Source organism: Toxotes jaculatrix, chromosome 13, assembly GCF_017976425.1.
Source record: "Toxotes jaculatrix isolate fToxJac2 chromosome 13, fToxJac2.pri, whole genome shotgun sequence".
NCBI classification, from domain to species: domain Eukaryota; kingdom Metazoa; phylum Chordata; class Actinopteri; family Toxotidae; genus Toxotes; species Toxotes jaculatrix.
The window spans coordinates 16,848,689-16,871,137 of record NC_054406.1 but is presented as its reverse complement, the minus strand read 5'-3'; the positions used below and the strand labels follow the sequence as shown (position 1 = coordinate 16,871,137).

The window sequence follows — 22,449 nt, the reverse complement described above, 5'->3', positions numbered from 1 at the left end:
ATAACACATTAAAGGGAAATTCAGATTGAAATCCTTGGTGCAGTCCAGGGAGATGGCACATTCAGCACTAATGGTTCTATATGAGGAGTGTGCACTGACACACATGCAGCACGGGACAGAGGATGAGAGGGGGGAAAAAAAGGATTAAAGCCTGTGAAAGCTGCAGAGTCATCCGCGAGAGAACAGTGTGTATCAGAGAGAGAAATAAAAACGCATAGAGATGAGCTCTGTCTCTGTGCATGTGTGGCGTGGGAGGAGAGCTGCCTTGAAATTGTTATATTTTGTGGGTGCACGTGCACACATGGATACAAACACACATTGGCTTTGCACAGTAACACTATCAGACAGAGCCAACATCCATAACCAGAGATTTACCAGTGGATTTTAAAAGGGCAAGCAGTTGTGTGTGTGTGTGTGTGTGTGTGTGTGTGTAGAGCTGAGTGGGATTTGGTTTAATCCAAACATGAAACACAAGATTCCCCCCACCACACACACACACACACACACACACACACACACACACACACACACACACACACACACACCACACCACACCACCCCACCCCTCCTCTCTGTCACTCTCTCTCCCTCTAAGTGCATCTGTGTGAATTTGCCTCCCTCTGTCTCTTTTAGCGTTGCGTAACAGCTTGATTATATAATCCCAAACATATATGCATGTCCATGAGGCTGAGCGCTAGAGGGCATGAGGCATGCAAGAGCATCAAATTGGAAAGGGGGGATGCTTTGGAGCAGGAGGAGGAGGAGGAGGAAGGGAAAGAAAAGAAAAGAAAAAGGGGAAGAGGGGACAGCTTCCACAGTTCTGAGGTACTCTGAGTTCACTTCCTGTCAGGATTAGAGTTCCAGTGAAGTCACACATTTACTGCTGTAAATACCTTCAGGCTGATCACCTACAGGTGAGCAGAGGAGGCTGCATGTTTTATATTATTAACTTCCTTAAATCGTACAAAATGACAGGCAAAGGATGAGGGTCACTGTATAATTATTTGTAAGACATTCCTAAGAAGAAGATCTTTTGGGTTTCAATGTTAGTAAGTCATCAGAAATAATAGGTGAGTTTCTCCTTTTCTAATAATCCATCTGCACTTTTAATAAGTTATTAAATAGATTTTTTAAATATCTGAACCATAAAGTTGCTTTTTTTCTAGATGTTAAATCAGTGAACACTCCAGTGAAGTGGTCATCCTGAACTATTACTCTAGAGAGATTTTATACGACCTGGCAACGCAAATTAACTATTAATACAGAGCCATTAATTACAGCTTCTAGAGCATTTTTAGTTTACTTTTTTGAAAGTTTATGGTGGCTTATGTTATGGTGGGTTTATTAGAACTTTTTTGCAGAGAACGTCTGTGTTGTCGCCATGCCATGATGAACGGGGAAATTTGTGGGCTGTAAAACCAAAAAATGTTCTAAAAGAGTCTAAAGTGTGTTCAGATAGAACCAACATAAATTTCATAGGTGGCACGATTGTATAGAGTCAATAGAAAGACTCAGGTAGGTGCAAATAGAAGCAAAATCATCTGGCGAGATGTTAACTGAGGCAGAGCTGCATCCCTGGAGTCTGAGGTGAATTCTGAGATCAAAGACCACACATGAATCTAGCATAGCTTTGCCAGCTAACTTACAGCTAACATCTGTTCGGTGCAAATAAACAACAAACAGTTCTGAGGTCAAATTCCTGCAAATAACGCAATTCCAATTTCTGACTTTTAGATTGTCACTGAGTGACACCTTTCAGTTTGAGAAGATTTTAAAATCTGAACTTAGGGAGCCTGTAAGTGCTCTCAGAAAGCTCTTCCAAGGAGAAAAATAATCAAAATGGAAAAGAGGAGGTGAGCAGTATGAAGAAAACTAGAGGCAAAGAACAGATGTAAGTTTAGACAGGACATTAAGACGGGAAGAGATGGGAGGTACAGGAGAGGATGAAGGAGAAAGAAGACATAAAGTTAATGTATGTGTCCCTGTGCAAAGTCGATGTCATTACTGGTATTTGTAGGCTGGCAGTAAATGTTGGAGCTAAAAGGCAGAGGGTATCACTCACACTGACAAACCGGCACAAACACACACTTTTAAACACCCAAAGACAGGCTTAGCTGAAGTATACACACATTTCCATACCCAGGCTTAACTCAAACACACACTCCCACACGCACAGACAGGCCTATGACTCAGTAACAACTTTTGCCTTATCTTCAAACCTTCCCCTATCTGTCCTATTCAATTTATTCATCCCCACCCTCTCTCCCTAACTCTCCATCCACTCATCTCTCTTCATCCGCCCAAGGCTTTTATCATTTTCAACTCCTTCTATTTTCATGTGCTCTCCCCTACTCGGCTTGAAAAAACGGAGCGTTTTTCTCTCCTCGTTCATCTTTGACTGACTCCTCGAGCGGATCGCCCCTCTACTGCGGCTTCACCTTCACTCTGAAATACCTTTTACACTTGTTTTATCTCAAAGTCTCTTTCTTTCTTCTCTCCGATCTTGTTCATCCTTTTTTTCCCCCTCCCTCAGCCGTGTTTTCTAATAATCATATTTAAATAAATTTAGTGTCTCTTTTCCATCTGTCTGTATCGTATGCAGCGAAAACCAGGCACGCCTGGGTTTGCTCTTCCACTTGATCCTAGCATGTAACCCAAACATTGACTCTTCTTGTCCCAGACTTGTCCCCGTCTGCTTCTGCAAACAGCGCTGTCACTGGCATATCCACCGACGAGGGAATTGACATGACAGCCGCTCTCCTGAAAGGTAATACCCACTGCTATGCACTTTTGAGGTCACAGATCAAATTTAACAAAAAAAAAAGAAAGGACAGAGGGACAGACAAGTGTGGAGGGAGGTGGGAGAAAAAAATGAGAGAAGAGCAGAGGAGTGCAGGATGCTCTCCGTGGTCCTTCTGTCCTCTGTTCCCTCCCGTCACCAAAGAGAGGTGTGGGGGCTGGTTGTCATGACGGCTGTTGTCATGGCAGCCAGCTGTACTGGGTAACAAACAGGAGAAGAGATGGCCGTCCATCCGTCCATCCAATGCAGGGAAGACACCGTGGCAACCACTGACAGGATGCAGCAAATATGCTGTTGTCATGGGAAGCGTGATTTGATGTTTTCCATGTTTTGAGACCGACCAAGAGAAATGCATGGATACACACAAGATACAAGTGGTTCCTGTACTTTTTAGCCATGCTACAAACTAGCTTTGGTGATGAATGAATTGCACTGAATTTGTTGACTTTTCACCTTGCACCACCAGCAGATTTTTCCTTGACCGAAATGAAATATTTCAACATCTACTCCACAGATCAGCACAAAATTTGGTCCATACATTCATTGGTCCCAGACTAAGGATCTTTATAATTTTGGCAATCTTCTGAGTTTTCCTCCAGCACCACCACAGCTATTGGATGGACTGCCATGGAATCTGGTCCAAGCATTAATGTTTGAATGAGGATTAACTGTAATTAGTTTGGTGAGCGTTTCACTTTTCAGCTTTTGCGATCATCAGGTCACAATTTGAATTTGTCCAGTACTTTGGTTTATGACCAAACACGAAACAAAACTAACATTAGAAACTAGCATTTCCATCAGCCTCAGCTGTACTTAGTGCTAATTAGCAAATGTTAGTATGCAAGTACACTAAACAAAGATGGTGGACATGGTAAACAGTATACTTGCTAAGCACCAGCATATTAGCACTTTCACTGTGAACATGCTATCAGTAACAGACTCTGACTATGGCAGCACACTGTGTATTTCCCACTCCCAAATATATCTAGGTCATATTCCACACATAATATTTATATGGACTGATATCAGTATGAAGTGAAATCAGTCTGAAAATAGATTAGCAGTTTTATGGTATAGCTCTGGTACAGATTGTAGATAAATATTGAACTTAAAAATAAATGTACAAATTTAATTGTGCTACGTGGTTTAATGTACTTCTGTCATTCTGTTTCGCGAGCAGTTCCCCATAGGCATTTTGCATTGGTTCTGTTTTTCATTTAGCCCTCTTAGTTGTTTGAAGACAAATATAAGTAGCTGTCAGCTAAAGAGGCATGTTTTGTCTCATTGGCAAACTTGGCTGCGTCTGACAGCTGTTGTTTCTGACTGCTGTGAACATGAAAAACTCACGAGCACATTCGGTTCCTATGCAACTGTGAGCTGTCGTCACCAGGTTTAGTTGTGACATAACGGCATATTTCACAGGTATTTATAATAAGGTGATTTTGATGGTTTTTGCTTGTTTCTGTCACTTCTTTACATTTATTACATGTAATTAATAAATCCTCCTGCACCTTTGACTCGTCCTTCAGACACTGTGAACTGTGGGAACTATTGCTGTAGGGGTAATTTAGTTCCTTATACCTGTGTTTTATTATGTCTGCAGTTTGCACAACATGACTTTTACACTTCAACAGGCACAGAATGAACTTAAAGTCAAATAATTTGACCTGTGACACAGTTAATAGTTCACACTTTTAATCAACTCTGTATTTCTGCTGAATTACAGGAGTAAAAAATGAGATGGAAGTTAATATAAACCTCTCAAACAAGAGCAACTGAAAAAAAAATGGATGCCACTTGATCAGTGGAATACATTTGTTAAAACATGAAAAATAGCTATATAAAATAAGACAAGCCTTTAAACTAAACAGCTGACTCCTGGAGGGATCACAAAAACGAAAAATCCCAAGGGAGTCCATCTCTGGGAGGGAATCCTTCTGCAATGGCAGTGTGATAAACAGAGAAACCCGTAGAAGCGTATCACCCTCCTCTACCACATCACGTGGTCTTGGATCTGGTCAACAGCTCTTAGAGCTCTAATACGTCCTCAGTCAATCCTGCATTCTCTCTCCCGTCTCCTCTACGTTCTCAGCTGCTGGGCCCCTGGTTGCTGCTGCCGGTCTTTGGTTCTGATGATCCGTTTTCACCACTGTTCTCCAAGTCCAGCTCTTCTTCATTTTCCGCCGCTTCTTCCTCCTCTGCGACCTTTTCCTCCTCATCCTCCACCTCTTCTTTTCCTTCCTTTTCTCCATCTCTCCTTTTCTGCCCCAGGCCCTGTTTGTCCCTGAAGACCTCCACGCCTAACATTCGGAGGTAATGAAATCTCTCGTTGCGGGGGACGAAAGCACGGATAGACGTTTTTCCCCTCCAGCCACACAGCTGGATGGGACACTGAGGCTCTGCTGGGTTACTGACAAACAGAGGGAAGTAATAGGTGTCAGAAAAAGACAGAAACCAGGTCACCACTAATAGATAATGATAAAATATGAATACAAACATCAAACTATATAAAAAAAAACAACTTACTTTGGGTTGGGAATGTACTTCAACACAATGCTACCCATTCCTGTGGAGATGAACACATATCAGTAACAGGGGGTTGTTTCAAAATCCATTTGAGCTGCTAAACACCCACAGAGCAGGAAAACATCACCATGCTGTTGCCATTTGGACAGCGTCTTACATTAACATCTGAGAACTACACACTGTAACTACAGTTTTCTTTTGCTGGAACTGATCCGCTCCTACTGTGAAGTTTTTGGGTCAGTGCCTTGCTAAAGGGCAGCTCAACAGCAGTTGTTGAAGAAGGCAAAGAATTATTCATTCACTTTCCCCTTTTATATTTTGCCAGGTAAGCCGGGAACCTTCCAGTCACTAATTCACTGCTCTAACCTCTGGGCTGCTGCTGCTGCTGCTGCTTCCCAAGATCTAAATTTTGTTTTTTTTTTTGCTTAGTTTGCAGAAATCTGTAGGAATATTAATCATGCAGCTTTACCTTCCCAAAAGTGGCCAGTTGGTTAAAACAGACATTAATGGTGCAGGACGTACCCAGTTTCTTGGCCTGAGCGTGAGCGTCGTCCTCCAGTTTGCTGAGGAAGGGGTTCTCCTGGGTCAGCAGCACTTTGATGTCCTCAACACTGACTCTGATTATCCGGGACCGAATGTACGGCTGAAGAGTGTAGATGCCCTGGTAGGACAGAGAGGTGGATTACAATGTGCACACAAATACAATATATTTAAATTATTTACAGTTACACTGTGCATATAAAATGAATTAATTATCAGTTTATTAGAGTGTGAACTCCACCATCTGGCCTTCTCGTTATTGTGCTGTCTCCATCTTATAGATGGTGTTTACAGTAGTGATAGCAAGAGGAACCTACTGCATGGAAGAAGCTGCTTGTGCAATGACATTTATTTTGAAAATCAAAGAATATGTAGGTTGCTAAATATAAGCTTTGTATTTTACCACGCATCACTTCAGACTATGAAGTTAATTTGCATAAAAAAGAGGATTACAATGTGTGAAAATAAGATGCGAGAGAGAAACAATTTCACAATAAAACAGCTTTCAATTAATGAAGACACTTCTCAACAAAGAACAAGGGGATTTACAGAAAATGATTTTTACTCCACTTAAGGCGATTTAAAGTGTGAGGATGAAGAGTGACTGGCTGAAACCTGCCTCCTAATGTTCAGGGTGCTGTGGTGATAAATGCATTGTGTGTGTGTGTGTGTGTGTGTTACCTCCTGAGCCAGTCTGAAGGCACAGCCAAACTCCTCCCCGTCACTGTTGCGAGACCACACCTTCACCCCTGTGTTAATGACCTGAGAAATGAAAAAGAGAAAAAAAAAAAAAAAACCCACAGGTTGGCATATGGCTCTGTACAAAAACAACACAATGATGCCAAATTCCTCTCACTTTAACTACGCTAATTAATATCACAGCTAAAAATATAATCAAAGGTGGACTAATTATGTTACTTGTGGCGTGGTTATATTATTGGTAATGTTTTTGTAATCACTGATGTTGAGCAAACATTCTTGCTTCAGGCATCTACAGCGCAAGATATTACAAAACTGTGGGTAAACATGGTGCAGCAGGTCTCTGGTGTCCCAGCAGGAGTGGGAGGCAACTGTCAGTGATTTACATAGTAAAATTCAACTACACCTCTGAACTAAGAACGTGGGCTGTATTGTTGTAACCTAAGGGAAATGAAGCAAAATTTTACTTTATGTAATAATTTAATATGAGAATAAGCAGGGGGAATGGATATTGCACGCTCTAAGCATGAATGTGTTTGCATTCTGAGGCTCAATTTCATAGATTTTCTCTGTCAAATATTACGAAGGAGAAGGGAAGAGATCTTACGCCCTGTTTTTCAATCACCACATCCAGAATTTGTAATAATGTGGAAACATTTGAAAGAGACTAACAAGAGAGAAACATCAAAAACAATGTGGAGAACAAAGAGAATGAGACGCGCGCACACACACAGTGCCACCTGTGCAGGTGCTACAGGGTGGAGGACTAGAGGGATTTGGGATAGGAGAGGGTCCCATCTGTTAGGCTGCTTCTCTCTGGTGGGCTGGTACATGTGTGTATACACACACACTCACACTAGAAAAACAAACTGAGGTATCAATGTAATGCCAATATGTCTGCATTCAAAAACTAACGAGCTTGTGCACCTCAGCCATCATAAAGATAACGCAGCTGACTGCACTGCATAATTAATCAATACTAGACGCACTGCCTCCAGGGAAGAATTGATTATTGATTTGTTGTATCTATTTTTAATCTGATTTACATGCAAGGAAATCCTTTGCCGTCATCATCAAACCTGGTGTTCAATGTGCAAAATCATCTACACACACACACACACACCTTCATGCGCTCGCTGTTGTTCAGCAGCACGTTGCGCAGCTCTTTAGACACCATGTACAAGTGTCTCTTCTTGCCCTCGTGGGTCCTGGTCAGGACATTGAGCTTGGGGAAGTTGAGAGACAGATCATAGAAAGATCTAGAGAAAACAGAAAAAAAATTGTTTTGCCACATCGAAATCCTGAAAACGATCATGTCCACATCTAATACACATAGAGACGCTTACTGTATGGTGTTGAAGACAGGGTCGTCTTCAGTTAGGAACACAAAGGGGTCTTCCTTGTAACCAAACAGCTTCATCTTCTTCGAGGGTGGAGGGCTGGAGAACAGAGAGAGGGAACATATTAAACAATTCACTCATACTTACCTTAAACAGTATCCTCAAAAAATTGTGTTTATGTAAATTCCAAATACTCAATGTACTTAGGTTGTGTTGCAAAATTATCCCATGCCACTAGATTAACTAAGGCTGTCATGGAAGAAAAACATGTATGAGGTTTTAATGAACGACTGAATATTCATCATTAACATGGTCGACAATCAATTAAAGAAACAGCTTAAACTGTGCACATTTCATCAGCACCACAGAAGAGTTATTTCCCATTTCTTTCTTTACAATGGCTCAGGAGCCTTCAGTTTTCCATTGTTTATTAACTCACCAAGCCAACATGACTCACCCACACACTCCATCTTGTTTAGCAGTAGTCTCCTGAGCCAAAGAAGCTCCTTTGGGTGCCTCCTCCTCTGCCTGCCCATCCACTTTTCCCTCTGGGCCGCCCCCCTCCCCCTCGGCACTATTGGGGAGGCGGGGAGTGTCTGCGGGGGTCGAGGCCGCCGGAGAGCCCCCAGTCTGCGCCGCTGAGCTGGACGACACGTCCTTCCTCAGCTAGAGACGAACGGGGGTGGGGACGGGGAGGGGGGGGGGGGGGGGGGGTGTGCAGGAAGCAGACAAAGAAGAAAGATAAAGAAGTCCCCGGCTGTGGTTAGTAAAACTGAACAGGTGAGTGATGCAGTCTGCCCACATGGGGGAATTCTGCTCCATTTCCCTCTTCAAGTAAGACTGACGATCTAATCGTCCATTAAGAGTTTTTGTTTGTGAGGAGGTACCTTGGGATATCTTTTGTTCCACGGCATCAGGGCTTTCTTCACCAGCACCGCCACAAAGAAACCTCCAGTGTTCTGGTGATGTGGCAGAATCCTCATACTGACATTACACATTACACATTACACACACACACACACACACACACACACACACAAACATAAATCACGGATTTGGGTTTTATGGTGCCACCTACTGTGGAGATGAACATGGATTATTTTTTTCCTCTATAAAATAAGAGGAGCTGTAACAGCGTGTAACAATAGTTCCCTCTGCTGGTCGACATGGTGTCAGTCTGACTGTTTAAATAAAAGCTGCAAAGAAGAAATGACATCATTCTCCATTATGTGAGAGTGCAGGTGTGTGCATGTATCTGCATCTGTGCAGACGGTGTGTATATGTGTGTGTGTGTGTGTGTGAGAAAAGCTGTGCCAAGAAAAAAAAATTAAATCAGACACTTTACTTCAGCTAATGAATTTGGCATCGCTGAAAAGAGAAAAGGTTGCAAGTGTGTGTCCATATTTTTCTGCTCTTGTGAGAACAAAAAACTCTCATGAGGATAAAAAAGATGAGAAAAATGTGTTAAATTATGATTAAGGTTCGGGGGGAAAAGGACCTTTTTTTCCATACACAGAAAAAATTCAGCCAAGGGAAAAATTTTATTAGATGATTTAATCTTTTTTTTTTTAATAAATCACACTCTTTCTGTTGAACTCACCAACGGACCACGCTCTGATTATTTTGGCTCTGAAAGAGGTGTCACACTAGGCTGCCCATTCTCACTGCTCCTATTTGCTTTGGCTAGAGAGCCTTTAGTCAAAGCTATTACAACCAAGTCGACCATACATGGACTTAAAGATTAGGGTCTGTTTTTCAGGAGAGGCCTCGGCTTAGGAAATGACAAGTAATAAACAAAGTCCTCCACACTTTATTAACAGTACATACATCTAGTTTACTGTGTGTGTGTGTGTGTGTGTGTGTGTGCACCCACCATCTCTCCAGATGCATACTAGCCAGTTTCTCTGGGTCTTTTGGCGGGAACATGGTGGGACGGATCTGTGTGTGCCGACTGCTTGGAACCTCGGACCAGTCCGAGAACCACTGGCCCTCTTTGGTCATCACCTACAGAGCAAAGAGCACGATTCACAGTCAGGACACTGACCTAAAAACATTCAGCCTGACTCTGAAACTGAAACGCTTCCATGAACTAAACACCGTCTTCCTTCACAGTTGCGGCTGGTTTGTTGTAACGACCGCCAGAGACTAAACATTCCAGTACCTTCCAGGAAGTGACCCCAGGCATCCACTTCAGCCCTGGCAGGTCAGCTGCGCTGTCGGCCAGCTCCAACGCTCCTGCCAATGTGGACGGAAGAGACATCACAACTTGGCAGCAAAAGACTGAGGCGTTATATTTAGAACTCATTTTTGTATCACGTGCTCTGAGCGTGCTTCAGCTTGTTAAAAGTGAAGAAAATTTTGGTGTAGGCTCTACAACTCAGAGACAAAACCGGAAATGGAGCAAATGAATAAATGGGAGGTCAAAGTTCAATGTACCACTTTATTCTCTGGTTCACGGAGAACCAGAGAATAAAGTATAAACTGCTTGCATGAAACAAAACTAAAATTGAACTTTGATTTGAAAAATAAAAGTCAAACACATATTGCTTAAGTTGTATAACCTGTGAGAGAGAGTGTGTGTGTGTGTGTGTGTTTGTTACCTTCGCTCTTCTCCAGCAGGGCCGCTATGACAGCTTCATCCTCTATAGGGTTGAGTGAACAGGTGGAGTAGACCATCCTCCCTCCCACAGCCAGCTGTTCAACCCCACGCACTGCAATCCGCATCTGGAGCCTGGTGCGCATGCACACACACACACACACACACACACACACACAGTAATACAGTCAACTTTTCTAATTGGCACCAAAAGAACACACTCCATTCCCTTGTTGTATAGGCAATCTAGTCTACCACATGTGTGTGAATTCCTATGTTGTCACGTTAATATTAGTAGCACACGCCCTCCCCACTCACCCGTGGAGGTGCAGGCTGTTGCTGGTCGTCCATTTCTTCCACACATCTATGTTTTTCCTCATGGTGCCGTCCCCGCTGCAGAAACACAGAGCAGACAGCAGCAGCAGTCAGACGTAGCCCCAGTTTGGCCCCGAGGAGCTAAAACCACCACAGATCCCCGACACTTCTCATGGCGGAAAAAATGTCTGCGAAGCACAAACTGTAAACGCCGGGCTTTAGCTGACTGCTCACATCACTGCTTCCTGCCTTCCTCTGTCTTCATTACTGCTTTTCTTCCTCTCCCTCTCACTGTGTTGTGTTTGGCAGGGGCTCCTGGCTTCAGCGCTGCAGCTGGCCAAACTCTGGCAGCATTTGCAAACTAGCGCAGTTCTGCTTTGACCACAAAATGATGCTAGGCTTCAAGTGAAGAAGGGATACAGCATACGCCAGGGTAATTCCATGTATGATGCGGATGCTAGTTTGAGGACTTGTCTCATATCAAAATGTGGCAGCAATAAATTAAAACATTAACAACAATCATCTATAAGGAGGTGGAGATGCCTTGAATTTTTCAGGCTGGGTGAAGCCTCATCTCCATCTGTCACACACACATCTCTTCTCCAGTCGAACGCCCACACACACACACACAGCAGAGCTTCTCAACCATGTTCCTTCCTTTATCCACTTCCTCCTCACAATTCCCAACCCTCACTCCTCCTGCGGTACAGTGGCACCCATCGGTGCAGACACGTCCTGCGGGCCGTTTACTTACCTACAGGGCACGTCGCACAGAATGCGATCGTAGAAGAGGATGTCCCTCTTGCCGTCTGAGTCGATCTGCAGTGTGGGGATGCAGGAGGCATCGTGGTTGACCACCATGATGCAGGGGCTGTTAAGACGCTTGGCCTGGTGCACCAGCAGGTAGCAGCGCTTGTTGTCTACGTCGTTGGCAATTACGAAGCCCTCTAGAAGGCGGAGGTGTACATCAGAATTACATATTGTTCATGCAGGGGCACAATGGCTGAGACTACTGTTAATTTACTGTTATATTGTACTGTGTGGTATCAGCATTAGTTCATATCCATGCATGTTCTCCGTGCATTTTTATAATTACAGTGTACAGATATCAGTTCAAATATGTCTTTGTTACCTGGAAATGGCACATCCATGTCAGAGTGGAGCATCTCAATCAGCTGGGCTGTTTTTGACCCTGGAGCTGCACACATGTCCAGGATCTGCACACAAACACATGCACACCAGCACTTCAAACAAGTTTGTTATTTTATTTATTTATTTATTTATTTATTTATTTTTAAGCACAGCTGTTTCCCCAGGGCCCACAGGAAGAAAATAAAAAATTGAAAATGCATCAAGCACTGACAGTTTTAACCTTCAACGAGGGCAGAGCTTTTACCTTGTGGTGGGACTCAATCTTCAGGAGCAGAGGAGGGATCATACTGACAGCCTCCTGTCGACTGATGTTACCCTGCAAGGACAAGCGTAAAAACGATGTCGGCCTCTTCATTCCTCCAATCATTTCAGAGATTTTGTTTTCCTTTTTTTTTTCCAACTACCTATCCAGGGTAAATCTGGTGAACATAGCCAATATTTAAACCTGCAACACTTCTGTTATAAGCCTTTAACACAGCCTTTAATCGGGTCACAGGTGTTTTTGGTAAATTCTGTATCTGGTTTGTGTCATACTCACCGACTCAGTCTCGCTGACCAGAAACTGGTGGAACTTCTCCAGCAGGGGAGACTTTCTAATAATCTTCCTGCTCATGTTAGTATGCCAGGCCTGCTCATCAGGATACCTGCAGAACACAGACACAGTGCATGCTAAGTTTCTACTTTGAATCTGTGCTTCCTTTTAGTTTTGGGTAAAGCATGCAAGATCTTACCAGCTCAGAGCCTGTGGAGCCTCAATCTTCTGGCCATCGATCTCCAGCTCCTGAATATCCTTGAAGTACTTTTCCTTCAGACAGTGAAGGATCTCCTTTGCATGGCTGGAACAAAGCAGAAAAGAGGAGAAATATGGCAAGTGGTAACTGAGGTAGCTACAAATACTTGTGTCAACCAGCAGTGAGAGAGCTTAGTTCAAGAGACTGCAGGGTTTATACACTATAAAATAAGACAAAGGTTTACATCCAACACATAAACTTCCTTTCACACCTTTACTCTTACAGATCAGGCTTTTCTGTCATCACTTGCTGCTGTCTGATGGTATGTCATTAAAAGATTGTACAAATATAGTTCAAACACATTAGTCTTGTCATATTACAGTTAGCCTCTCGTGGTCTCATGGCCTCTACATTCAGTCCAAATATGAGGCTTTTCCTGTTATAATGTGAGGTGGTAGAGATAGCACATTCTTCCCTTGCCCCGAAAAGTAGAAATTCAAAAATGACAGATCTGTAATTTTGTAGCCATGTAGCCATCACGTGATCTGTGAGGTTTGCACACTTACCAGTGAGCAGAGGCACCTTAATTTGACAGCCTCTCACATGGTGTTTAGCATGAACAAGACAAAGGATAGGAATCAATGTTATAAAAATGTCCAGCTGACCTTTTGTATCCAGTGATGCGGATGGTGGCTGGCAGCGGTTCCCTCATCGCCTCCATAAACTGTTCGAACTCTCCCTCTGGCACCAGCCCTTGCTCCTTGTAGTAGTGCTCAAAAAGCTTATTCTCCTTGACAATGTCTGCATAGCCAGCTCCCCAACCCTGAATACACAGATGTATGGGATGTATGGCCATTAGTATGGGCTATGTATACTCCATTGCCAGTTTATTAGGAAAACCGGGCCAAGACTAATGCAGTCTGATACAGCTGTCCTGTGATAAATCCTACTGTCATATTAGACAGTAATACTTTTAGCTAGGTGTACCTAATCTAAACTGGCAACTAAGCGTAGACTGACTATTTAAACTGCCTTTCTGTACAGAATAACCAGGAAAGCACCTACTAAATGGAGAAAAAAATCATCTGTTAGGAAAAAAAAGTAAGATGAAATGTCATTCAAAAATGCGTCAATTAAATTTTTTCTTGCTTATGGTCAAGGGTAGATAACTTGTAGAACATGTCATAACACCTATTACATTTTAGTTTGGTCTAATCAACAATTCGGCCTGTAGTAATCCACAGGTAACACTTATTTCAGTCGCATTTTGGAGTTTCAATCCTGCTTCCTCCTTCCCTTCATAGTGTTGTGAGAAAAGATTACTAGATTTTTTTAAAGATGTAAATCAACGTGCCCTTGCCTATACAAATGGCGATATTAAATTAATAAATTCAAGAGCGAAGTCTCACAATCTAAAAAGGCTGGTCACCCACATGGTTTAGAAAACAGCGTTAACAGAGTTAAAGATAGCTAACAGTAAACATCTTGTTGAAGCTGTTTAGCAGCGTCATGACAACATAACTGAGCACGGTTAGTAAAGATAACCACCCAAAAAAAAATCCCCTCAGCTCTCTTCGAATTAACTACATTTAGATATAGGTAACAATATGTGGCCTAGCTGCAGAAACTAATATTAGCAAGAGTTGCTGCAGAAGTATGAATCTTACAGCGTTGTCTCTGTTGTCCCTGCCAGCAGCCTGGTTTTTCTGCCGTTGCCTGCTTCTTTTCCCCATGTTGGAACAGCACACAACTACGGAGTAAAGTCTGCGGTAAATCGTGCAATGTGGATGCAGGGAAACGCGACTTGTGACTCGGATAAAATGTAAATCTACAGGGTGCACCGCTGTGCTGTGTATCCTCGAAACGTGTTGCCTCTGACGCACGTGAATCAGGACCTTTCGAGGTGGCCACGAAATTCGCCTGAATAAAAGTAAAACATCATCGGGACACTTCGGGGCACTTCGGAACATATGTCTTTCCACGTTACAGCATTAGAATTGCGGGGGGTTTTTACAGCTTGAATGCAACGTAAACGTTTTTCCTCATTTCTAATTCTAAAATGTTAGTCTAGTGAGCCACAATTTAAACAGGTCATCGTTTACAGCATGTGAAATATGCAAATTAACGACGTTGAATAACTTATATGGAAAACCGAGCATTTTGATTGGTTGATAGGATTCAGTACCATATCTGTTCAGGGATTGTGATTGGTCCGAGTAGTCAGGGATGGGAAACCTGTAAGTCAGTCGCGTGCACGAACTGTATGTCATCCGTAGCATACTCAAGTGTTAGCTAGGGATACACCATATTTTCATATTGGTGCATATATAAATATACTTTTGTTCAGTAAGTTTAGCCCTCCCGCGATGACGGACGCTCTTCTCTCCAGACTCTTCTCCTCCGAAGAAGAAGAGCTGTACATTTTGGATCGTATGGCTTACTTTATGGTTTTCATGGGAGCCTGTACTTTCGTTACTTTGCTCTTCGAAAATGTCCCATACGGGCGATATGCTAGCAGCAAGTATGGATTTCCCGTTAATGTCAGGTTTGCCTGGTTCGTTCAGGAGATGCCTGCTTTCCTTGTGCCTCTGTGTCTGGTAGTCTGGACCTCCTCTGCGAAAACCTCAATGCTACCGAATCAGCTGCTCATTGCCATGTATTTTTGCCACTATGTCCAGAGGTACGTAACCATCATCAAACACAAAACCCATAACTTTACACCTGGAGACACTCAGGTGTTATGTAATGTCAACTATTACCAGCATGCACAGCATAGTAGGTGGTTTCCTATGTGTAAGGAGAGCTTCAGCCCCTCCCCTCAAACAAGCTGGTTAATATTTGAATATATGTTATTTCATAATGAACACAGTAAGAGAGATGAATATTAAAATGTGCATTGCATTTTATAATATGTCACCTGTTCTAGCTAACTAATCCATGTCAATATATCAAAGTGTGTATTTGAAATAAAAGGTTGCACAGTTAACTTATTTTATTTTATTTTTCTGCTTCAGATCCCTTATTTATCCATTTTTAATCCGAGGAGGTAAATCAACACCATTCACCTCATTCGCCCTGGCCTTTGTTTTCTGCTTCTATAATGGCTACATGCAGATCAGGTACCTGAGCCATTATGCTGAGTACCCTGCGTACTGGGTTACACATCCATGCTTCGTTGCTGGTAGGTGTACTGTGCCTGCTACTCCACTTTTTACAAGGGGACAAGACTTGTTTTATGTGCAAAAGAGCATGTCTGTGACAGGAAGGTAATCAGGGATAAAGATGACGGCTAATCCAAATAGAGACATTTAAAACAATAAAAATATTGATTGTAAGTAAAGTAAAACTGGTTTCTGTTCCATTAGCATAAGGTCTTTGACAGAGAAAAAAAGCATATTTAATTTATTTATTTTTGAATAAATTTGTTAATACTGACATTATAATATATAAATTAAAGAAAGACTTGAGCATACTGTACAAGAAACAATTGCAGTGGTGGGTGAAAACTTGAAAAGTGGTACTCTAAAAATAATCAAATTAAGATTCACAAAACACTTGGTTAACAAGCTACTCAAAGTACAAGTAACTTAAAAATAATATATAAGAACAGCACTAGATAAAACGTGCTTCAGTGAATCACAGAGAGACAGAGTAAGGTGCACAGTCAGAATAATTACAGGCTCCCTGCCTCTTACCGTAACTCCCGGTTCATCCCTTCTACCCCTCTTATCTCCTTCTACCCTTCTCTTTCTTTTAAATGAAATGAAATGAAATGGCAAGAGTTAAAAAACATAGCAATCATTAAAACTCTTATGTCCGTCTTGTCTGTTTCCTCTTTTAGTTTTTCCTCCACTGCAGGTGCTTTTCATGCTTTCCAAACATCAAAGTGCTCACTAGTTTTTTGGCTCCCCTTGCTATTCAAGCTAACACAGGAAGCTGTCAATTTATATGTTTTTCCACTGTTGCTGTCCCTCCACTCCACTTACAGTCCCCATTCATCCTTTACCTAACAAAATATTAATGTATTCAAGCAGAATGAAGTGACAGTTTTATTTAATTTGACCTGTGCTGGACACAACATTTTTAATTACTTACTGACTTAAATTTATTTCGCAATTTTTAGTAAATATATTGTCTGAAACCTATGTAATTATAGCCTGATACTGAAATTACCATTTTGTTTTGAATCTGAGATGTGGGTGGCAGAAATCAGGATCCCAGCAGATAGTCTGTCCACAGTCCAACCCAGAAGTCCAGAATCTTGAACAGCTTGTACTGTGATTAATCACGGTGTCTGAAATATAATGTATGTATGATTATATTTAATATAACTGTTGTTACATTTTTAATTAGCAAAGTGAATATAAAGGTTTTTCATGATATACATTTTTGGCCACAGTTAGCCACAGTGGGACCAACTAAACAGACTCTAACAAACCATGATATGGAAAGCAATACTTCAAGTGTATTTTAAAACACTTGAAAGACTGGTTTCAAGTCTTCAGAGCTTTATTCAAGTTTTGAATAAAAAACACTCATTAAAAAAAAACTCATTAACGTATCTAGAGCTCCTTCATTAGGATTGTGTGGGTGTGTTTTCACTGGATTTGATTGACAGAGGCTTGCAACTGACAGTACACCTGTCATTAGATTTGATTCAAACACATCTAAATCAGCAAGAAGCTGGTTGAGAAAATTTAAGCACTTCAAGTCACAGCAGCAAAACTTCACATGAATTCTGACTGAATACTGTGATTGCTGTAACTTTTAAAAATACAGCACGGCTGTCTGGCTGTTGTTCAGTAAAATCTTGTGCTAAAGCAGCTTTTGGCTGGTTCGTCTCCAGGGTCTGTTCTGTGGTTGGTCGGCTGGCTGGTGAATGTGCACTCTGACCACATCCTGAGGAACCTGAGAAAGCCCGGAGAGACTGGTTACAAGATTCCCACAGGTAAGGTCTTTAGTCATAAAAACAGTGGAACGAATGAGTTTTCTCGCCACAGTGAACAAGTCTTTACAGTACATCTAACTTTCAGAGACTTTATATTTAACCTAATACTTTTATTACACTTACATGTTTTGCACTTTAACACGTTGTTAATTTGATCACTGCAGTTACTTGTTACTGGCGCTGCTAAGATCATATACAATTAAAAGCACTTAAAATACTTACATTTAACCCTCTGAAAGGAACTGTCACAGTGTACTACTCTTTTGAATGTGTGACATTTACTGTTAAAGGCACATTTTACTCTGTGATGTTGCTTTTACTGAGGTCTACAGTTGAAGTACTTTTTCCACCGCTGCTGTGGGGTGACAAGAAAGTCAAGAAAGCAGTAATCACATCATGGCACAGGACAGCGCGGTCTCTGTGCGCAGCGCTAGATGCTAATTTTCCAGTGCGGTCACAAGATTATACAGGATCACACTGTAAGCAGAATCACAGGTTGTCACTAGTTATCTTTTCCTCTCTGACTTGCCCTCTGTGAGCCCTTAAATTAGTGTATAAAAAGGTTCTTGCTGCTTTGACTCTAATGTGGTCCAACTCAGCTTGTGTGTAACTCACTCACAGTACTTGTAGTGTTGGTGTGTGTAGTTTTGTTTCAGCTGACACAGACATAGAAATTTCATAAAACCGCACAGTGTTCGTTCGATCGTAATCATGTTAGACAGCATGTCAAGCCTACACATGTGCATTATATGTCTGTACATGTAGTGGCCAGACTGAGTCGAGATTCATGCTAAATAAAGCATTCGGCCTAACACTGTAGAAAGTGTTCATGTTGTGACTTTCATACTCAGCGTGAAATGCTTATTTTTTTTCACAGTGAAATAATTCTGCCAGCTTGAATGCGAATATTTCCAAAACTACTGAAAGCACTTTGAAAGGAATCGTTCAGCATGTTTGGAAATACATTCTATGCTTTCAATGCATTCTTCCTCTTGTTGAAGGTTAGATGATAAGATCTCTCATATGTGTACATTCAGTGTGAAGCAGGAGCCAGCAGGCGGTTTGCTTAGGTTAGCATTAAGAGTGAAAACGAGGGGGTCTAACGTTAGCCGGGCTCTGTGTGAAGGCAGTAGGATCCCCCTTGAAATGGCAGTTAATGGTTTTATGGGTTGGTCTATTTCTTGGATGGGAGCAGTCACTTCATGGTGACACTGGGAAGCTGCTGGAATAAGTTGGTGCCAAGTTGATTTTTGCACAGATTAGAGCTTTACAGGTGCTATTTTGTCTTTGTATTAGCTTCATATTGAACAAACTATTCCTTTAAAACAAGGAATGATGGACCTTTTAATCTGTTTGTATCTGGAAAAGTGTCTGGTACAAGTCAGTTAATAATGCAATATAATAATAATACTGGCCATTTTATTTAACTTGTTCGAAATAAATTTAAGTTAAATTTAAGGCTGTTTTTTTTTTTTCCATCAATGTTGACGTTTAAAAACATCAGTGTGAAGCTGCGAGGCTTAGGGACAACAGCTTTTACCCGTGGACATTTTGTATAGTGTATATGACCTTTACTGTGTGAAAACTGATGCACATTCTGTGAGATGTGACATGTAGGAGGAGGTTGTATAAACAAGATTTTGGCCTGTTTCCAAATTCCTTTAGACACATAACTTTGAGGGCGGTAAGGATAAGTAAAGTAAAATCTGCACTGCTGCTTTTTTACATCACAGAATTGAAATTCAAACCATGAGTTGGATTTTTCCTTTGCTAAATGAATCAGTAATCATAACAGGTTCTAAAAGAGAGGTGGCTCCCCGGACCGAGAACGTAGTCACATCAATGGCACCTTGAGCCTGAACTTGCGGTGAACCTTTTGAAACAATCCATCCCAGACCCTTAAGGAAAATAAAGTGGAGAAGGCGAGGCGGCAGGAAGCTGTGAGCTGTGTTGCTCCAAATGAACTTCCAGGCACGTCTGGAATCCCCTCAGCCAAGAATCTGCCAGTTTTGCATACAGTAGAAGGCAGCAGCACTACCATTCACATGGCCTGCAGTCAAAGAGAGAGTGCTCAGTGTGTGAGTAAGCTGTGTGGATGCTCTGTGAATTTTTCAGCAGCATGTAGACCCAAAATTATATTAAGAGATACTGGAAATGTCATTACTTATTCAGTTAAGTGTTTAAATGCAGTAGGTGTTAAATTATCAGAGTTTAATGTTCTCCCAGAATGAAATATTAAGGCTGCTTCAGTGAATGTTTAAAAAGGATAAGCATACCTGTCCTGAATCCTGTGTCTTCCACCCACAGGTGGAATGTTTGAATATGTGTCTGGAGCCAACTTCTTAGGAGAGATAACAGAGTGGGCAGGCTTTGCACTGGCTGGTCACTCTGTTCACAGTGCAGCCTTCGCCATCTTTACCACAGTGGTCCTCACCAGCAGGGCTGTGGCCCACCACAAGTAAGAATGATAACACACACGCAGTAAGTGGGTTTGCATGCAGAGTTTTGCATGGAGCACTTGTATTAACAGAAAATGTATCTTCCCTCTTCCTCTCTCTCTGCAGATGGTACCTTGCAAAGTTTGAAGACTACCCGAAAACCAGGAAGGCCTTGATTCCATTCATATTCTAAAAAAAGACAAGGTACTGTATTTGTGTACAAACAGCTGAGATGAACATTCCCATATTTTTTCTAATTTAGGAAAGCTCTGATGTCAGAACAAACCTTGAAGATGTTTTTTTTATTCATTGAGAACAGATTGAAACACGGGCTTCATGCTTGTAAATGATCTCATCTGAGCTGCGAGCAAGCAACAGTTAAAGGCCATCATCTTAAAAAGATTTTTATTGTTGCCGTTACTTTGGTAATAATACCCATAAAGCACCAGGAAACCTCAACAACCGTGAAGTGAATGTGCTGGAAGTGTTGTGCCTGCAGGAGCAGCAACATTTAGCGCTCCTCCAGAGGAAATAAGATAGTGAATGGAGCATACCTCAACAGTAATACAGTGGATTTATAACGCTCTGTATCAGCAGGAAACAGTTTTAAGACTTCTCCGCTGATCTGCATATTCTCCCAGATGGGACATAAACCAGGAAATGCAAAGCAGACATTTAAAGTTTGCATTCATCCTCAAGAGTCATCTGTCACAAAGCTATCTTTTCAAAATAAACAGACGAGAAAGGGAAGTTGAATTAACTGCAACACGTTTTCCTGCCTCATTGTGCTCCGGGTGTCATCAGAGAGACTTTTCTACTCACCTCGTCATCCGAAACTCCTGATAGAGAAGCCACTTCAGAACAAAAGGTAACTGCCCTGTAAAGACTGAGACAGTAGCAGCCCTGTCCCCATCTACAGGGCTGCAGGGAAATCAAGTGGAGATGGAGCATGGCCCTCAATAACTCACCCAAGCCTGAAATGAGAAGAAGAGAGGGCAGCCTCAACACATCAATCCTGTCAGGGTTTCTCAGAAAGAGAGGAAGAAATAAAAGGACTGGTGAAGAAATGAAAGGGAAACGTATCATGGGAGTATGTGACAACAGGAGAACGTTGTATGTGTAAGTGACACTGATTGGATGAAGTTGTGTGTGATTGAGTGAAAAGGAGAAAACTGGGAGAACAGATAGGAAACTGGAACACTGATGTTGATCTTAACATCTCTTTTGCTCTACTACTATTTCACTATCACATTTACCATGAGCCAAATAATCTTGTCAGTGTGAGTTAGGGCTTTTCTTGAATCGTGTCTTATTTTGTAGATACTAATAATGTGACCTGCCTTACATTCATTGTTCCTCAAAATAGGGTTAAATCGGAAACAAGTGCAATTATCACTTCACTTTGGCAAAATCTGTCTCAGCTTACATTCATATACAAGTGAAAATGGCACAGGCTCACTCTCTTATGAAGCTAGACAGTTCAGAGTGTAACTGTATATAGAGGTGTGTATAGTGTACCTGTTCCCAAAAGTGCAAGCTGTCTTCCCATAACTCATCAGTTCTCTCTTTCCCAGCGGAGGGACATTTTCCAGCACCGGTCATAGCCAAGGTCATGTCATTATGAGTTTTAAAAATGGGTTGTATTGAAAATAAATGTATTTTGTCACTGTTTTTACACTTGGTATCATCAATAAATAACAGGACGGCTGTGTCTGAGTGTGATGGAAAATGAAGGCTGTGTGTCGCTGAAGGCTATGCAGAGTGACATCCTTCATGTTTAAGATCCACACTGTCTCTCTGTTTCTCTTCCAGGCTATTTCCTCTGTGTGTCCTCTTTATCCACGCTTCTGGTAATTGCATCGCTATATTACACGGCCAGTGTTTACTGAGGCTGCCTTCGGATTTTAATACCATTCATCTTCAGGCAGACACCAATGGATTTTCTTTTTATATGCAAAACAAGTCAATGAAATGGCTTGTAACTCTTAAACTCACACATTCATTCAGGCAGGCAGCAGATACTCCACAAGGAGTTGTTCTGTAATATTCAATATACACGTCAACCTGTGCCACATATACGAAAGCAAAGCAGCAGCAGCAGTGAGGACCTGCAATGTCTCCTCCTACAGGCAAAGAGAATTCAAGTTGTGGCTACAGAACACCAAATGCTGGCTTTTTAAGCTTATGTTTTGTTGGTTTAAAATGTATAAAAAGTGTAATATGTGAAAAGCAACATGTCCAAATCAAAGGCATGAAAAAAAGCCTCAAACACACACAAAAAGCGTTTGCAAATAATACACCCATCGCCTCCAGGTGGTGCAAGTGCTATGATTAAAAAATACGTTTTACCTTTGCCTGTAGATG

The 22,449-nt window shown here is 41.8% G+C and overlaps 2 protein-coding genes across 2 annotated transcripts; one reads left to right on the top strand and one right to left on the bottom strand.

Moving 5' to 3' along the window:
* Positions 1–4,479: 4,479 nt before the first annotated feature.
* On the bottom strand, positions 4,480–14,561 carry nsun2 (NOP2/Sun RNA methyltransferase 2). Its single transcript, XM_041054122.1, has 19 exons — positions 14,367–14,561; positions 13,365–13,522; positions 12,700–12,804; positions 12,507–12,612; positions 12,213–12,284; positions 11,949–12,033; positions 11,571–11,763; positions 10,820–10,894; positions 10,506–10,636; positions 10,067–10,140; positions 9,779–9,909; positions 8,793–8,889; positions 8,363–8,571; positions 7,912–8,004; positions 7,689–7,824; positions 6,548–6,628; positions 5,849–5,987; positions 5,327–5,366; positions 4,480–5,210 (listed from the first exon to the last, which is right to left on the bottom strand). Exons 1-19 carry the CDS (start codon positions 14,430–14,432, stop codon positions 4,889–4,891), a joined length of 2,313 nt encoding a protein of 770 aa, XP_040910056.1. The 5' UTR covers positions 14,433–14,561; the 3' UTR covers positions 4,480–4,888.
* Positions 14,562–14,940: 379 nt separating this feature from the next.
* Positions 14,941–21,771, top strand: srd5a1 (steroid-5-alpha-reductase, alpha polypeptide 1 (3-oxo-5 alpha-steroid delta 4-dehydrogenase alpha 1)). Its single transcript, XM_041053433.1, has 5 exons — positions 14,941–15,379; positions 15,714–15,880; positions 17,546–17,647; positions 19,955–20,105; positions 20,212–21,771. Exons 1-5 carry the CDS (start codon positions 15,066–15,068, stop codon positions 20,276–20,278), a joined length of 801 nt encoding a protein of 266 aa, XP_040909367.1. The 5' UTR covers positions 14,941–15,065; the 3' UTR covers positions 20,279–21,771.
* The last annotated feature ends 678 nt before the right edge of the window (positions 21,772–22,449 follow it).